The 18,810-nt window shown below is 44.2% G+C and overlaps 1 protein-coding gene across 8 annotated transcripts in view; it reads right to left on the minus strand.

The window, feature by feature from the left end:
• dnm2a (dynamin 2a) overlaps window positions 1-16,419 on the minus strand; it is a 98,866-nt gene extending 82,447 nt beyond the window's left edge. For 5 of the 8 annotated variants that reach the window (XM_006631502.3, XM_006631500.3, XM_006631498.3 and 2 more), the window contains exon 1: window positions 16,080-16,418. In XM_006631502.3, the coding sequence (XP_006631565.1) occupies window positions 16,080-16,240 (161 nt within the window). In that variant the 5' untranslated portion in view covers window positions 16,241-16,418. Of the gene's footprint in view, window positions 1-16,079 lie in introns of all 8 variants that reach the window. The other 3 variants (XM_015349052.2, XM_015349050.2, XM_006631501.3) reach the window with 2 other exon arrangements.
• Between the last annotated feature and the right edge of the window lie 2,391 nt (window positions 16,420-18,810).

Consider the following 18,810-nt stretch of genomic DNA (forward strand, 5'->3'; position numbering starts at 1 on the left):
CCGCACTGCTGTGTAGCCCAGTTGGGCACTGGAAACAACATGCGGGCTTCCCAGGATGCACCTGCAAACCAGATGTGCCAGCAGACCCTGGCACTCGAGCTCCACTGGCGCCCCGATACCTGGAGGAATCTACCCCCCACCTCTCCCCACCACGCTTTCTTTCCATTCCAGGTATGTCATCACCACAAGCATTAAGCAAACTAAGGAGCTTACAGTTAACACGTCCATGCAGCGCCTTTCATCTCAAAGAATCTTACAGCACTTTCAATGCAAGAGGGAACCCACTCTGCCACCACTACGGTTCAGCACCCACATGCCCATCGCACCGCAGATCAGCAGGGAAGTGAGAACCTGCCTCATCTGTTCAACCTGAGAGGGAACTGTAGGGAGGTCAGATTCTGCAAGAGGAAAGTATAATTTAGCCAGGAGTTAACAGCCCTGCTCTTTCACCAACTGCCATGGGATCTAAATGGCACAGCGAGATGGGTTTAACATCTCATCGGAAAGATGGGAGCTCCATACAATTTTAGAATTATTTTCCAGGAGGAAGAGCTCCACCCACTGATTCACCAATAACACCTACAACAGCAACTTTAAATTTCTAGATTTCCTATCCAAATACTGAACAGCCCCAATCTGCTCAGAACAGTTTGTGTGATCTGAATGAATGAGGTAATGTGGCAGTAATACTGTGCAGAGGGACAAAGCTCTGCTACCCTGTTACAGGACCTAGCAAACAAGCCCCTCTTTAGACACTGCACGCCAAGTGACTTCTAACAATCTACCCTCACCTTAACTGGAACAGCGTGAAACACTGGATTGGAACCTGCTGTGCAGGATAGGGCTATCAATGTGTTAACATGCCACAGCAGTGCAGGTCATTTAGATCCTCCCTGTCCCCCCCTTCACCACGTTATCATCGCCACAGCCCCAGGCCCCCCTTCACCGCATCATCACTGCCGCAGCCCCACCCTTACAAAAGAAAGCCAAACACGTTTACTGAAACTACCTTAGCGAAAGCTTTCCACACTGTGACAACTGGATTTTGTTTGCTGGTAGTTAAATATATAGCTATGTTATGGATTTGTCTTAATCTGTAATTAAATTATGCCTTAACAGACCACATTTTGGGTATTAATTCATCCCATCTCCAGTGATCGGCCATGCATTTATTAGGAGATTATTTTGGACAAGGGATTTCCTTGCTGGCATCGCAAAGGGTGTTCCCTTGGCAACATATGACTGTACTTTGGCTACGTGCTCACAAGATCAAATAGCATTCCAAGGATTACATACTTAATGGGTACCTGCCTGCTCCACATGGGTGTGATGAAGATAATTCAGCACACGTGATAGCAATCACAGGTGTATACCCCACCCTATCACATTCTGAGACAGAGAAAACTAAAAACAAAGGGAACAAGTTCTTCCAGTTAATGTCCTGAATAACAACTCCTTCTGACTGTGTTGGGAAACAAGGAATCTCGTAACACCACCCAAACAGTCCACTTTACAAACACAGAGAAGACTGAAGTCTACACATCAGCAGAGTCCAAAAGCCAAGGCAGACAGGAGCACAACTTGGGAAGGACTTCCAGAGCTGGGAGAAATAAAGTAAAGATGCATTATGTGAACAAGCAGAACAAACTCCTTACACCATTCCTCTAGCAAGAGTGCCTTCACTTGAAGCTGTGATGGGTAAGGGCAAACAGGTTTGAACTACCTGTTCAGACGCTTTTATAAAGGATGGAGATCCAGGGAATACAGCCCTGGACCAGTTTGGTCATTTCTATCATAACTGCCACAAAGAGCCTACTAAAATTTTGATCACTGAGTGAATATTATGATGGCAAATTTAGACATTGGTTTCAGCTCTCTGGCTGCCAGATCTAGTTCTTTAACTGATAAAGAAGAAAATAATTTCAAATTGTAAAACGACTAAAAAAAAAAACTAGCAAATCATGAGATTAAGACTGGATTGAAACCGATTTAGGTTCACTTTCATTTCACCAGGTATCTTATGCATGTTATTTAAATAAAGTAACTTATAAATTAGGAAGAAAATGGGGTGAAAATAAAATGAGAGCACAGCAATGTTCTCCTAGTGGCTGGGAAACACAGGAGGGACAGCAGCATTCGGATCGGATGCGGTTTCTCTCAATGAAAATTTGATGAATCAAGAGCCTGAATTATGGATAGTCTGGAGAAGTGCACTGTATTGGGACAGAGTTTGCACTGAGGGGCTGAACTGAAAAAGGAGAGAGAAAGAGGATTTCAAAGTGTGGATTAAAATGCACAGAGATCTATTCCCAAACATATCTCAGTGCTGGTGGACAATGGTTGTTCTTTTAAAAAAGAAAAGCTTAGTCGTCCTATCTATGGGTAGCACAGTGCCTTACAGCACTGGGGGCCCCAAGTTCAATTCCGAACAAGGGGTGCTATCTGTATGGAGTTTGGATGTTCTCCCACAGTGCAAAGAGATACTGGTAGGTTAACTGACTTCTAGGAAAATGGTGTGGTGTTTGGCTGTGTGCGCCCTGCAATCGACTGGCATCCAATCTAGGATATATCCTGCCTTGTGGCCGTTGCTTGCCAGCAAAGGCTCCAATTACGACCTTGAATTGGAAGAAGCAGTCAGAAATTGGATGGATTGATGTCCGATCTATTCCAATCATCCAGTATTAGTAACCCGCCTATTCCTGGAAAAGGCTACAACACCCATCACTCCAGTAGTGAACAGACCAAGTCGGGGTGACACCTTCACTCTTATTCTGTTCTGATCCTTCATTGTGGGTAAAACAAGCACACAACGTCCTTAAAAAGGGTACAGAATATGCTGAATAGGGACAAGCTTAGTTACTTTCAAAAGTCAGAGCTGTGCATCTTTGTTTCCTGAGGAAAGGTTTAAAAGTTTAAATGAATGGTAATCACTATTGCTGGAGTGTCTGTCTAGTGTAACTGAGTTAATTATTAGTCAGGTAGAGTGTAATCAGCACTGTAATCCACAGCTGCTCTGTTAATACGTTTTTTTTTACCCTCTCACAACAATGATAGAAAGATTTAAAAAAATAAGTTAAGGTATGACTGTATAAAATTACACATTTCCACACATGAGGCATAGAGACACGTTACACAGGCCAAAAGTCAGCATATTGCAAAGGATGTGCACACCGGGCTCCTCAGTGGTAAAATCAGGAGGCACTCTGCTCAGAGCCCAGGGTGAGAGTTGGAGTCCAAAGACTGGCCAGCTCAGAGCTGTGGTATCATAGATGGAACAGTGTGAAGGTGAAAGAGCAACAGCTGGGAGGAAGTCATGACGCCACCTTCCTCTGCTTTGGGCCAGTTCAAGCAGCAAGTGGAGCCAATGCACAGTGGGTCACCCCAAAATGGTAGTGGAAAGAAGTAACTGGGACATTTGAAAATCTGCATTTGAAAACATAAAGGCTACAAACAAGAGGAGAGAAGTCAACCCATGTAGCTCGTCTGGTTCTTGGTACTTAATCTATCCGAGGATCTCACCCAGCCGCTCCTTTGAAGAAATGAAGGCATCAGTCTCAACAGTATGGCAGGGTAGCTTGTTCCACACTCCCACCACCCTTCATGTAAAGAGGTTACCTGTTCTGATTGGAGGATCCTTGAAAGAAGCCAGGGATTGACAACAGTGCTGTCATATAAACTGCGCTATACGCCCTGCATTTTTTTTTCCAAATTTTAAGCCCCTACTGAAATACCTGCCAGTTACAGCCAGAAGGGCTTCAATATTCAGATGCAGCCATTCAGCAGATGCTTTAATCTAAAGTGAAACACAAAGAGGCTGAAACGAGAGAACAGGAGAGGCTGCAGAGCGAGCGTCACAACAGGAGCCGTCTTCCAGCTCATCTATGAATTGGCTTCATTACTCTACTCTTCTCCCCACTGATAGCTGATGTGTGGTGAGCGTTCTGGTGCACTATGGCTGCCGTCACATCATCCAGGTGGGGCTGCACATTGGTGGTGGAGGAGGGGAGTCCCCATTACCTGTAAAGCGCTTTGAGTGGAGTGTCCAGAAAGGACTGGCAACATGAAGGGTAAGAACAACACCATGCAGAGGGTTAACCAAAAGCAGTCGAGAGATTTTGGAACAAGGTCCTTCACCAGTAAAAACCAGATCACTTCGCCAGCATGTATTAAAAAAAAATGCTGCAAAACACTACACTTCTAAAGCCACCCTACATCTACCTATCCATTTTCTAACCTCTTTAGCCAACTCAGGGTTACAAGGGGTCCGGAGCCTACCTCAGCAAGCAACAGGCACAAAGTAGAGTGCACCCTGGACAGGAATCAGTCCATTACAGGGCAGACACACAGACAAATACATACTCACACCACAGCTAATTAACCTACAAGTATGATTTTAAACTATAGGAGGAAACCAGAGCTCCCAGTTGAAACCTATTACAGAGTCAGCAATGCTGACCGCTGCACCACCATGCCATGTGCCACCCCACTAAATGGTAAAGATGCCGAGTACAGCACTTAAACATGCATCTCTTTTAGAAACAAAAAGCAATTATGGAAATAATAAACAGAACAGAGGCTGTGCTGGCCAAGATAAGCATTTACATTTCTTGTTACAATTAGTCTCAAATGAGGCTACAGAGCCTATCACATAGGGATCACTGCATAAATAAAAGAAATCATGAGCTTTCTCAAGTGCACAATGATTCTATTCTATTTGATGGGTGTGCAAAGCTAATTTGGAAGTTGATAAGGCCACCTGCCCAGCAGGCTGTTAACATCTGATGTCTTCAGCTGTGCCCTGAGTGACACTAGGGAGAAAGCCTGGCCTGCTCCTGAAAGGGTTTATTTAGGTTAGCGCTAACAAGCCGAGGGGAGGGATGGAAAGCGGATAGGGAAATCAGAGAGCACAGTTTCCCCCCAAGGGCAGTGTGCACATCCTCTGCCTCTCTCTAATCCTGCACAACAAAGCAGCAGGACAGAGTCTGGGGGGGGGTATGTATGATTCTATTGTTCGCCCGGGCACATCAACAAGGCACGCCTGGATCATTATTCCCTAAGGCAGGGGGTCTCGGAGGTCAGATCCACCATGCCTGCTCGCAGGATCTGCAAACAACCTCAGCAACTATTAATCTGTCCTTAAACATGGGCGTTCCCACGATTGTGACCAAAGCTGAAGCAATGCACACATCTAGCACTGTGTGACATCCTCCAGAAATTCACAGCACAAACAACAATCCACCTTTAGGTGGGAGCTACACTTCAGTGCGGGGAGTGAAGTGGATCCAATCTTATACGCAAATTGCTGTAGGATCCTTAGGGATGAAAGGTGCTATACACACTGGAGAGGCATGGACACCTGTGCGTGCATCCCATATGCATTTTATATGCCACAGGAGCAACTGCATTATTGGCGCTGGTCCAGCAGTTTTTTTAAATGTGGGATCACCAATGTGTTGCAGGCACCAACAGCACAACACCTGAAAAAAAAACAGATAGTTTATTCATGTTTTAAATGGCTGAAGGCACAAAGAGCAAAGAAAACCCCAATGAGGGAAATTTCCTTTTCAATAAAAAGCGGGCCGTTGTCACGATCTCTGGACGCACTGGAGAAATTCATCCAGCACAGGCACTCGGGTTTCAACAGGGAGCAGTTAGCAGCCGGAGCCTGTATTGCTGTCAACTGATAAGTGTCACTTGGACAGGTGAAATTATAAGTCATGTAGGGAACAATAAATGCTAGATGCCCTAAGTCTGGAATGCTACTGAACCGGTTTTTAAACATTAGCAGATAGTCATGTATAAAGAGTTTTTACAGTTTTTCCTCAGAAAAGACCTGCCCATCTCCTGGTTAATGGATTTGAAATTCCTGTTGCTCAGTGGGGAATGTCCATTTCTCTTACAGAGAGGGTCTGGTGCTATGCTGACCCATAGCAACTTAATTGTTAAGTTGAAAATATTGCTTGCCATATCACTACCACTTGGCAGCATTAAAACAAGCCTGCAGTAATGGAATCTAGACTTACATTTGCTCTATTTATTCTATTGGTCTTAATTTGCAGTTACCTGCATTATGAATATGGCTTTGCCATCCGTCAATTCACCCAGACAGCGCAGGACTGACTGAGGAAACGTCATCATCACATCACTTCCAATAACCACTTTTCCAATTCAGGGATGCGGGAAAGCCAAAGCCTATCCCAGGATGCAGTGGGCACAAAACAGGATACGCCTTGGATGGGAAGCCAGTCCATCACAGGACATACAAACACAGACACACACACTAGGGCCAATTCTTCTGGAAGCCACCATTAACCTAAGATTTTGTCTTGGAACTGCGAGAGGAAGAAAACACAAACTCCACACAGATAGCACCCCAGGAACTGAAGTCAAGCCCCCAGTGCTGTGAGGCAGCAATACTAACCACTGTACCACCATGCAGCCCCCATAAAAACTCGTGGATTAAAAAAAAAAAAGAGACCAATCCAATGATGAAATTCTGCTTAGCTCGCAATTAAATTATGTAAATTCAGTAAGACCTGTCCAGTCTCAGGGTGCACTGGGGTCAGCTGGAAAGCCTGCCAGCATACCTCTACCCCACCCTAGGACTCGCGGAGGATCCTATCTTCAGGTCTACGGGGGGGGTTGGTTACAGGGAGAGGGGGAGAATGCCCCAGTGGGCATTTAGGGCTTGTTATGCTACTGTAAAGCACACTGCTTTTCTGGATAGGTTCCCTCACTTTATCGTAAAATGCAACATTTTGTCACCCAACCATTGGAGAAGAGCTCCGGAAAGCATCACCCAAAGGAGGCAGATCGAAGGGCCGTACAATTATTTGAGGAATTCCAAAAAAAGGAGCTTCTGCTCTGTGCCCTGCTCTGCACTTCAGTTGTCCTCTAAAATGCAGACACCCCTCTGCACAAACCCATGCAATATGCTTCCAACCCCAGTACTCAATTTTCCCCCAATCGTCACATGAAGCCACTGGAGTAACTTTTCTCCAGCCCTAATGTGACAGTGGTATCCTGTAACTGGCAAGTTTTCCCAGCAGATTTCCACTGAATAAGCAGTGAATCATTAACCAGAGGGCACAAGTGGAACCTATGTAGGTAGAAGTGCATTTAAAGAAAGAGAAAGGATGACACCTCTTTATACAAAGGGAAGTGGAAGCGTGGAACAGGCTACCCAGCCGTGTTGCTGAATGCACTGGCTTCTTTCAAGAAACTGCTGGATGAGACAGTACGAACAGCCTCCTCTCACTTGTAACGGTTCTTCCGTTCCATTGACAGAAGCCTTTCGGGCACAGCCATCTTGAATGTGCATGCACAGGACACCAGCCTTTCCAAACCAATCTGATGAATGAAAAGAACAATTGCAGGCACACGCTATGACATCTAGACATCAGTAGCAAGAAGATGGGCAGCGTACTGTTTTTTTTTCTTAACCTCTCTTGTGCTCTTTTGTGTCAAGACTAGTGTTGGATTGCATTGACTGTATCCTAGGAATCAGGTAGCAATACCACGTCTTTGGTAACATCTTCCTTCGGTGAAAAGCTGCTCAGCTGTAGATAATACACCACAAAAAAAGCTTTGTACACCACCGAGAAAGCACAGAACACAAGAGAAAGAGGAATGAGCACTTCTTTGCCAGCTGACTGCTTAATGCTGTTTCCTGCAGAGCTGAAACACATCCGGCTATAACTCAGGGCCCTAGGGTTGGAGGTGAAAAGCTGAAGGCTTAAATACTTAGAAAAACACTTGTAAGTTTATGTTGGCAATTGCCTAGTTATTCAAGACAATATGGGTAAAGCAATACAAACGTCCAACAAAATGGTAGGTCAAGAGTAGAATTCAAATGAAGAGATGCGGTGTTAAAACTGTACAATGCACCGGTGAGGCCTCATGTTGAATACTGTGAACAATTTAGGTCACCAAGTGACAAAAAAGTTTTTGCTCCTCTGGAGTCAGTCCAAAGAACAACAACCAGATACGTTCTGGGACTCAAGCAAATGTCCCACACTGAATATTTATTCTTCCTCAGGAACCAATCAAGTCAACTCAGAGGACTGCTTCAGAACAAACAAAGAAACATGAGTGGAAGCTATGTGGAAGAGCATTTAAAAGCAAGAACAGGAGGCACATCTTTGCCCAAAGGGTTGTGAAACCCTTAGATCCATAAGCTTCTAGCTATTGAACAGGCGAGATGGGCCAAATGGCCCCCTTGGCTTTCTAACGTTTCTCATGCACGAGCCCTGGGTGGGACATTGCTGTGGACACTCAGCTGTATAATTGGGTCCAGATGTAAAAGGCACTGAAATAAAGCATCTGCCAAAATAATAATGGCAATAATGAACAAGGGAAATGCTTCAAGCTAAAATATCACTGCTTTCTTCAGCCCTTAATATAAAGGTTGAAAAGAGGCAAGCCCACTTCTAACAGACCCTACTGAGATAATGCTTGCTTACCATGAAAAGACAACGTGCTATAAATAAAGACTCTTAAGTGATCAGATAAAAATAAAAAAGCTGGAGGAGAAACGGGTTCAAAATAACTTTGCAGTCGGGGAAAAAAAAGGCTCAGTCATCCAATGAGAGGGAGCACTTGCGAAAGAACCAGAGAATCATTTGCATTTTCATGTTACCAGCATCTCCAGATTCTGCATTTTGCAAATACTTCTGTGGAGGTCGATCTTCGCCAACTCCGAAGAATGAACGGGCCTGCCCTCTAAGAAGAGATCGCCTAGCTGACTGCTGGGTAGAAAACTGGAAAAACGTATGAAGAGGCTGAACGCACAGCTAAGTTGAAATAGTAAAAGCATTAATACAGGACATACCCACTGCACAACAGCCTGACACAATGGGATTTTCAAGCTGTGGCCTACAAGCAAGCACTGGTAACTGATTCTTATAATATTATAGTTATTTTTCTCATTTGTCACAGATTTACATGCAAACTTAAATTAAGCCTTCCTTTATCAGGACACTGTTGAGCACTCCGCTAAGAAACCTTGACATCAGCCTGCTAGGCAAAACGAGCCCCTTTTTCTTACCCACCTCTAAAGGCGCTATATAAAATAAAGTTTTTTATTATTATTATCCAAGATACGTTAAGAAAATCCGATGAGAAGATGGAACAGTGGTTTACTTTAACCAGCAGGATCATGTAACAGTCATCTTAGTGGCACCTGGGATGGATCCCGAGCTAATGAAAATCAAGTGAAGAGCAAACAGAAGCAGAGAAGAAATTAAATAACAGATGGAGTACCAAAAGCTAAGCAAAGCTGGGCCTGTGCAGCACTGGGATGGGGACACCAGGCTACAGCTATAGGTGGTACTCTTCTGTCTGGACCACGATTTCCAAACAAATGGGCCAGTACAGTGACTGGAGACACTTGGGTAAAGGAAAAAGCACTTCCTACTACAAAGTGACATGGGCTACCCCCAGTGTCCTAGCCAAACTCCACTCTGAGATCATACAATCTGGAGTGCTTAAAGCCCCCTCTTCATTTAACCGAATGAATTTCAGACTTCGGGTGGCATGGTTACACAGTGGTTAGAACCTTTGTGGAGTTACGTTTTCTCAGTTTTTGCATGGGGTTTTTTCTCTGGGTTCTCCAGTCTCCTCCCACAGTCTAAAGACACGCTGGTAGGTTAACTGGCTTCTGGGAAAACTGGCCCTGGTGTTTGTGTGTGTGCTGTCTGTGTCTGTATCTGTGCTTTTCCTGCAATGGACTAGCGTACCATCCAGGGCATATCCTGCCTTGCACCTCTTACCTGCCTGGATAGGCTCCAGCCTCCTCACAACCCTGAACTGGAAGAAGCAGTTAGAAAATGGATGGATGGATGGATAAAAGAATAGATGGATACTTTCTTACTTCGCTACCTTTTCTGCTGCTTATCTAAAACACGAGACTGTGGGCCGAGCTATGAGCACTGATGTGAAATCCTTTATGTGAGCTGCTTTCTGCTGAAATAAAAGCAAGCGATAAAGACACGCTCAGGGGACAGCAGAGTCTGGATACCAACTGGCTATGAAGAGAAATACGTTGCCTCATATCAGACAAAAGAGGACATTACCTTCACCTCTTGGAAAGTGCCATCGTTCTGCAGGCCAGCATTACATTTTTTTTAAAAAGCAGTCTAGAAGCTTATTTCAAAGAAACTGCCCATACAGCATACATTTACTTTGAATACATTAGAAAAATCAGAAAGGGGAAAAAAGAAACACTGAACACATATTGGTGCATGTAGCGAAAAAGTACTCTCGAACCTATTTTCACTGCATCTGCTCTTTCACGGTCTCTGTCCCTCTGCAAATGTATCGCTCATCTAGAAAGCCTCTTCATGCATGTGGTGCGAAGCCCCACTTGTTATCATGCATGATATAGCCCTTTTCAGACATGAGACGGGCACGCCCAGCCCCAGGCTAGACCACTGTCTAACAGCTCTGCAGCATGCTGAGCTGCTCTGTGAGTCACATCGCGGTCCCAGCCAAACACAAATCAAGGGATCCTGCACTGCACAACTCTCCCTGAAGCTCCTGTGATATCCTTGCTCTGGGGAACAAATCTGCACTACACAGGGACTCAGAGCACTCCAAGCCAAACTGCATTCAGACATGTACTGTTTGATCACACTCTGCAACACTCACAAATCAGATAGGTTAAAATAATTTATTGGGTCCTGTTCTGAGCGACACACGCGGCGCTAAAGGGGTCACACAAACATCCAATTTTCCCGCTGCTCTGTACCTCTCAATAGCCCATTAGGAACATCAAAAGTGTCAAGGAGTGCAGGAAAAAAAATGTCTAAACAAGTAAGCACATAGGGTTCTGGCCAATTACCACTCGCTAGAACATAAATCAGGACACAGAGCTCCTCCAGGACCAGTACTGAGAACCACTGCTCTGTGCTATAAGAATACAAAACATGAAAAGTCATCTTATGTAGAAAAATGCACTGATAGAGAGCGGAGGAATTTCTGAAGGGCTGCAGATAAGGTAGCAGAGATAATTCACTCATCTAGTTGGTAATCAGTTTATATTAAGAGCTCAGAAGCAATTAATCCAGAAGACCCTGCAACTCTCCAAGACCTGGAGTAAGGATCACTAGTCTAAGAACGTCTAAACAGACAGAATAGGATAATAGGATTAGAAGGAACCAGTAAGGCGATAAAAAAGGATAGCAGCCATGCGCTCTCTGGGCTGGCTTCAGGCTTAAACACTGCAAGAAGTGCTCAGTCAGACTGGACAATTCTTTGACAATCAAGACATGGACACTTATCACAACAGACACTAGTTAACCAGATGCAGATACTGCTCAGCCTGGATAAAGGAGAGAGCATCAGGTTCAGAGAATAAAATTAACGTCTCCAGCAAAGCCTGAAAACAATCCAGCCGGTTTTTGCCCAGCCAGCAATAGATAAAAGCTCCATGTGCTCATTTCACCCGAGACGAAGCCGTCGACTGTGGCCCCACCGCTGCAGGCACAGCAATAGGAGACTGAGCGCCTGTCCGACCTGGTCTCCCCAAGACTGGCTCCCTGGAGAGATGCCACTGCAGCTAGGAAAAGGTCTGGATCTTTGATAGGAAATCCAGATCAAGACTCTCGAAAAAGTCCTTCCCTGTAAGAAACATCCAGCGCTCCTGGTGTCAGCTTCATGCTTGGCATTCCAAGCCCCTTCCGATCCGCCACGCACGCGCATGGAAAGAATGCCCGATTGTACTGCTGTCACGTTCAACTCACAACTGCTTGGCCCTCCGCCCGTCCCCAGTCCCACGCACTTCCCGGACAACGCAGGCCAAGACTGAGCCTTCCTGATCCAGCACCCGGGAGGCAGATCACAGGGGGAGAGCCTTTGAGACAGGGAAACTGGGAAACAAGGCATCGGTCACTGACATGAAACAACCTGCATGCCTACAATGCTTCTGGCTTCCTATTGGTCCATATTTATGCTTTTAAGTATTTGCATGCGAGGTTTGCCAATCTTGGCTTTAATTTTGTATGGTACTAGAGAAGGGGAGACTAAGGGTGCTCTCTCATTTCCCGCAAGAGCCCTAGCTCTTCCTCAGTGGGAGGGTTAGAAACCTCAAGTGTCATTCTAAAAAATGTGAGAAGGCACCAACAGGTGTGGATTCTGATGTTGTAAAGTCAAAACACAGAAGAGAGCTGCAAAAAAAGCACAACCCTACCACACATACAAGTGGGCTCTACAGTAACTATTCATTCATTTTCTAACTGCTTCATCCCTGGCAGGGCTGCAGGGCAGCTGGAGTCTATTCCAGCAAGCAACAGGCACAAGGCAGTGTACACCCTGGACAGGACACCAGTCCATCACAGGGCAAACTGACAGACACTCACAACAGGGCCAATTTTCCCGAAGTCAATTGTCCGAAGTCAACCAGCATGGCTTTGGATTTTTGAAAATCAGTGGTTCAACACCATTTGAACAGCAAATGAAGTGCTATGAAGGGGCTGCACAGCACACAATAGCACGGCCGGGATTGATCTGCATTCAGGCTATCAGTCTCGACAGGCTTCAGACACAGGCCCAGGCAGGGGAACAACTGTGCTGCAAACCCAGGAGTTTCTTCAGCCAGCCTGCTGTAGACAAACACTGTCATTTACCCATTCTTAATTACAGCTTTGCCAGGAATTGTATCAGATCTCCATAATCTCCCATATCCTTGGATTTTCCAGGACTGCAACCACCCATCCTGCTGGAATGTTGCCTCATTATACTTCTCTGGAAATGCACTGTTTTTTTTCTCCCAAAATCTGGAGAGGATGGCTGTTCTTCAACCCTGACTGGCTTCTTCTCAAGATGAGGTGGCAGTGTGTAACACTTACAGCGCATATGTGGCCAAGAGAAAAAAAAACAAGCATTTCTAACAGAAAGCAACGCAGAAGCAGTAAGCTTCAATTTCCTCCCCTATCCTATCCTGCCTCTTGGACCTGAAATATTTTACATCGCATCTCCTGATCTTCGTAAGCTGTTTAACCCCTATCAGACACACACAGTTTCAGCTGAGCATTGAACATTAACCACTAGGGTTAATAATAATAATAATTGCTTACACTTATATAGCGCTTTTCTGGACACTCCACTCAAAGCACTTTACAGGTAATGGGGACTCCCATCCACCACCACCAATGTGCAACATCCCCTGGATGATGCGACGGCAGCCATAGTGCGCCAGAACACTCACCACACATCAGCTATCAGTGGGGAGAAGAGCAGAGAGTAATGAAGCCAACTCATAGATGGGGATTATTAGGAGGCCATGATTGGTAAGGCCCAATGGGAAATTTGGCCAGGATGCCGGGGTTACACCCCTACTCTTTTCAAGAAATGCCCTGCGATTTTTAATGACCACAGAGAGTCAGGACCTCAGTTTTACACGTCATCCGAAGGACGGCGCCTGTTATCAGTATAGTGTCCCCATCACTACACTGGGGGATTAGCACCCACATGGACGGCAGGGTGAGCGCCCCCTGCTGGCCCCACTAACACCTCTTCCAGCTGCAACCTTAGTTTTTCCCAGGAGGTCTCCCATCCAGGTACTGACCAGGCTCACACCTGATTAGCTTCTGTGGGTTGCCAGTTGTGTGTTGCAGAGTGATATGGCTGCTTAAGAATAAAGAAGGCATACTTCATAATCCCAGTACATTGTGAGGACAGGATGGTACAGATATTCAGTATTTTAGAGTCAGGCACCAGTTTACAAAACCTTCAAGTCCACTTCTAGCTGCAGACAAAGAATGCAAACACCCCAGGTTAGGACCAGGGACTCATTTCCATAGCTCATCTTACACCCTTCTGAACATATAAAGCCCTTTACAAGATGTATTTTTTGAGATTTCACTGTCTAGCTAGACTTTTGAAAACAGAATACAGGCAACAGGCACACCACATTGTCCATTCAAACTCACTGCATTTAAATGTGAGCTCTTTACACAAAGGGTTGTGAGAGTATGGAACAAGCTCCCTGGCCATGATGTTGAAGCCGATACTCTGGCTTCTTTGGATAAATGGCTGGCCACGTCCCTGGGATCAATTAAGTACCAACTACCAAACGTCATTTGGCGGAATGGGTCAAACAGCCTCCTCTAATTACTAACCTTCCTCCCATCCAAAACAAAACTCCTTGACCACAATTTTCTAAAATGAAGTCCAACAGTATGCAGGTGCACCCAAGAAGTTACAACATATGCATATACAACATTCTCCACTTGGAAACAGTTAAGATGAAATCAGACAAAAATATAATTTTGGCTAAAAAAAACACATTTTTAAAGCTCTGTAGGATATAGCCCGTGTTGTGGTCAAATAAGCACTGCTTATTCACTGTGACCGATTATATAGGACAATTACGTGGTTGTGTTGGGATGTCCACTGTTATACATAAACACAAACTGAAGAATGTTGGCTGTACCTCTTTTTGATACATAATAAGGCTCTGTGACATAAATACTGGAGCCAATTTGTGACAGCAGAAGCTGCCCAATTAGGATTTTCTTTTAAATACTGTACATCAAAATTTGCTTTGAACTCACAGTAAGAAATATGAACCAACAATTGAGTTTAGGTCACTAGCCAAGATCAGGGTAGTGCAGCCTTTCTTAAGGAAACTCCTGAAGGAAATTCAAATTTCAAGGTGAGGGATAAACAGAAAGCTTCAAAAACTCTTTTGTCACAGGTGCGACAGGTGTCACAGGTTCTACAAGGAGAAAATATCCATTGGAATGGTAGCAGGACCACGTTAAAAAAAAACCTGTCAACTGCATTTTTTTTAACTGGTGCAACCAGTTCCGAATCTAAAAACGACTATTTTACATATAAAGGAGAATTTGGTCGAGTAGATGTGTCTGACTTTGGTGATATACCAGTAAATGTTAATTCCACGCTAAAAAAAACAAGAGGTGTCACACCTGAAGAAGGCACAAAAGCCCAAACTGCGTTTCTCTTTTCTATTTTTCGAGGTGGAATTTACCTTTACTTCTTCCTTTGAAGCTACCAGTTCGATAGTTACAATCGCTTATTTTAGCCATCAGCAATCATACCGTCTACACGTCTGGCAATCAGCTAGTTCTCATATAGTGGCATTTTATAAATATGAATATTGTAAAATATGTATACTTTGCGTATGACCATAATTAATTAGGAAGTTTATCAAAATGTATTTCATACTGACAGTAAAGGTGGGTTACTGTTTTCAATAATAAAAAACGTGAAGGGTGTATCGGAAAAGACAGCTTATATTTTATAAAACCGTTTCAGCAACGTAAGGGATAAGAGACTCGAACGAACAAAGCCGACTTTAAAACAACACCTTGATGTTAATAGCTTTTGAATAAAGAAAAGCATTTTGACGGACTCGACAAGTATTTCGACAGACAACATTCTTGCTTTTTGAAAGTGTTCGAAATAAAAAAACAGCCGTCCAACTCGAAGTCATTCATTATTGCAGAACTACGATAGTCACTTCTCGGTAAATCGCAAACATTTTAGCATTTATAAGTTTAATTTCTAGCATATGTGCCGGTTCTGTGTTTGCTACATATTAAAGGTTATTTTAAAATGCCGGTATCCGGGACAACAAAGGAGACAGAATCAGGGATCCGGATCCCCTGGGGACAGAGCAGCTGGGCGGCTGAGGTGAAAAGAAAATTTGTTAGTTTAAAAAAAATAATACAAAAATAACTCATGACTGGGGAAAAAACTTTTAGAAGGACGAGTATTTGTGTGTCCTTCCACTAGTAATTACGTCATGGTGTAACAGATTTCCGCACTTTTTCCCCAGCGTAACTCCTCGGACAACCCTTTCTTCTCCTCCCAGCCCCAGTCCGCACAGCTCCGCACACTCTGCGAGATACGGCAGTAGCGTAATTTACGCTGTCTCACTGGCAATACCCTCGCTTCCACCTGCAGCCTGGCGATAGGTTCGCAAACGCTGTTTGTGAATGTCACTTGCTCCTAAACGGGAAACGGACACCTTTTTTCAAACAAGGAAATCGCTCCGCCGAGCCGCCAGATTCTGGTTGGAATTGAAATGGAAACGGGCTTTTTAAAAAACGGCTTACCTGCCGACAAAGTTTTCCAGGACTGAACTTTTGCCAGCGCTCTGCCCGCCGACCACGGCGATCTGCGGCAAGTCGAGGTTGCAGCTTTGCCCGATGGAACTGAAAGCGTCCTGAAGTTTATTAATCAGGGGAATGAGCTCCTCCATCCCCCGGTTCCCCATGGCTGCGCACTCGGGTTCTCACTTATTTGGTAAAAAAAAAAGCTCTGTATGTTCACACCAACTCTGGTAACGGGGATCAAAAATAATTCAACCAGTCAGCCGTAAATGGCAGCGCAAACATACACACGGAGAACTCCAACAGACAGAAACAAAACTTCTCTCATCCGGTCAGCCGACACCCCAACCTCCGCTGCTGATAGAGACCACGCCTCCTGTCAAGCAAAAGGAGCAAAACCACTGGCGAATTTGCATGCCCGTCTTCTCGAAGTGGCCGGCGATTGGTGGATAGTTTATTTCCTCGTCTTGTAAGTAAGGGCGTGGTCTTAAATTTCGGGCGGTGCTGTTGTAAAAAGCATCGCTATTGGCCATCTGGAACGTCAATCATTTTAGCCTTTGACTGTTTCTTCTACCCCAGGAATACAGCCAAGATTTCAGTACGATGAGTGTTTGCGTTAGAAGCTACACACAACCTTTCTAAATTTATTTTCTAAATTTACCTTTCTAAACCGATCTGTTGCCCCAGAAAGAATAAGAGGCTATATTTCGTTAATTATTTTACACTAGAAGCCTCGCTTCTGTTTTATAAATTATAAAAACATACTCGTCGATGGGAAATATAAAACTGATGCGTTTAATACTTAATTTAATCTATTGAGCCCTTCACCATGACCATCAGCTGTAAATTAAGAGTTTATATTCTTTTGTACCTGATACACACTTTTCAACAAATAACCCACCGAGCAACTGTGTTGTTAAAAAAATATTTTTAGGTAGAATGTGCCTTTAGTCAAAGCGACCAGAGGAACGCCGGACCTGCGTCATTTCTAAATTACTGGCAAGCCAATATACTTGATTATTTTCATAACATGTTTTTGCTCATAGTGGTGAATGACATTTAACAGGGGCAGCATTGCGCAGTGGTTAGTAGTGGGGCTCTGACTGAGTTCAGTTCCTGACTTGGGTTGCTGTCTGTGTTGAGTTTATATGTTCTTCCTTCGTTCACGTGGGTTTCCTTTGGGTGCTCTGGTTTCCTCCCACAGTCCGAAAACGTGCTGACAGGTTAATTGGCGTTTGGGAAAACTTGCACTGGTGTGGGAGCCTGTATCTGTGTATGCCCAGTGATGGACTGGCGTCCCCTTTGGTGTATCCGCTATTGCGCCTGTTGCTTACTGGGTTAGAGTCCGTCGTTCTCAGCAAGCTCGATAAAACGTTTAGAAAATGAAGGATGAACTTTTATCAGAGGCCACTTGACGCAACCTCACTTCAGTTTAACCAGATAAACCACTTGAAAACGAATTCTCGCTTACTGTGATGACATGGTCATTATCAATTTGCTCGGTTTGACGCTGGAGTAGCCTGAGTGATGCGACTTGCTTAAGGGTACAAGCAGCGTTTCAGCTAAAATTATCGAGAACACCTTTTTTAAACCCTGCAGCAGTTTTAAAAAAATTATAGAAGTTGATTCTATAAAAAGTCTTCAAAATCAACAGGGAAACACGAACCAGAGTACACCAAGGGAAACTTACTGTAGGTGAAGTGCTTTTAACACAGAAAAAGTGGCACTCATATGCACAAAGAGTAGTGGGAGCCTAGAACAATCTTACCAGCCAGGATGCTGAAGCCAATACTCTTGCTTTTTGTCAATCAACGACACCAAGACATCCCCTGCTTAATTAACTGCAATAATCCAAATGAGTCTCTCATGACTTTTCTTACTTCTAACGGTTTTGGTCTTTGGATCTCAGAGACTGTTTCTGTCTCTGAACGTTTTTGCCAGTTCCAACTTCAACGGCACGTTTTCTGTTTATCATACGAGGTCCCAAAATAACAAAGGAGGTCTTGAGCTTGTGTAGATTTCACATATTTAACTCTGTATTTTTTCTCCCAAAGCTATCTCATTGAGAGCCACATGGTGGGGCAGTTTCAGTATGACTGTGCACAACGCTGACGAACCCAGCCAACAGAGCGCGCTTAACCATTACATACTACAGCTTTACACTACAACTAAGGGAAATCATTATGCGAAGCGCATTTCCAGTAGCGCGACATCATTTTAATTTTTGTAAAATATCAATACCGAATAAACTTCAGAGAGGGTTTAGTAAATTTAATCTTGTATTCATGGCTCACTCGAGAAACATCAAAAAATAAATGAGAAAACGGGATATATAAAAAACATCTTAAACTGTTTCATAATTCAGATCTGATCGATGCTCTTCGGTTAAATATGCTTATTGAAAACCAAGATTAAATATCAGGCCCTTTCTACATAAAACCAGTATATAACTACTTCAATATTGATCTCAACTCTTTTTGCTGAGACAATCTTAAACACCGTAGTGCCTTTATAAACAAAAGCAGGAGGCACATTTTACACAAAGGATGGTGGGAGACAGGAACTCCTTTCAACCTTTCAGCAGAGCTGCCTTGAGTCACCTGCATTGCACAGCCTCCTAGGACACCCTGTGATCTATCCTAGCATTTTTAGAAAAAGGCTGAACAAAGAAACTGTGAGCCATCACCTTCAGGGACACATGGGAAAACTTCAGTAGACACCCATCCATCTGTTT

This window comes from Lepisosteus oculatus, chromosome 11 (assembly GCF_040954835.1).
Source record: "Lepisosteus oculatus isolate fLepOcu1 chromosome 11, fLepOcu1.hap2, whole genome shotgun sequence".
NCBI classification, from domain to species: domain Eukaryota; kingdom Metazoa; phylum Chordata; class Actinopteri; order Semionotiformes; family Lepisosteidae; genus Lepisosteus; species Lepisosteus oculatus.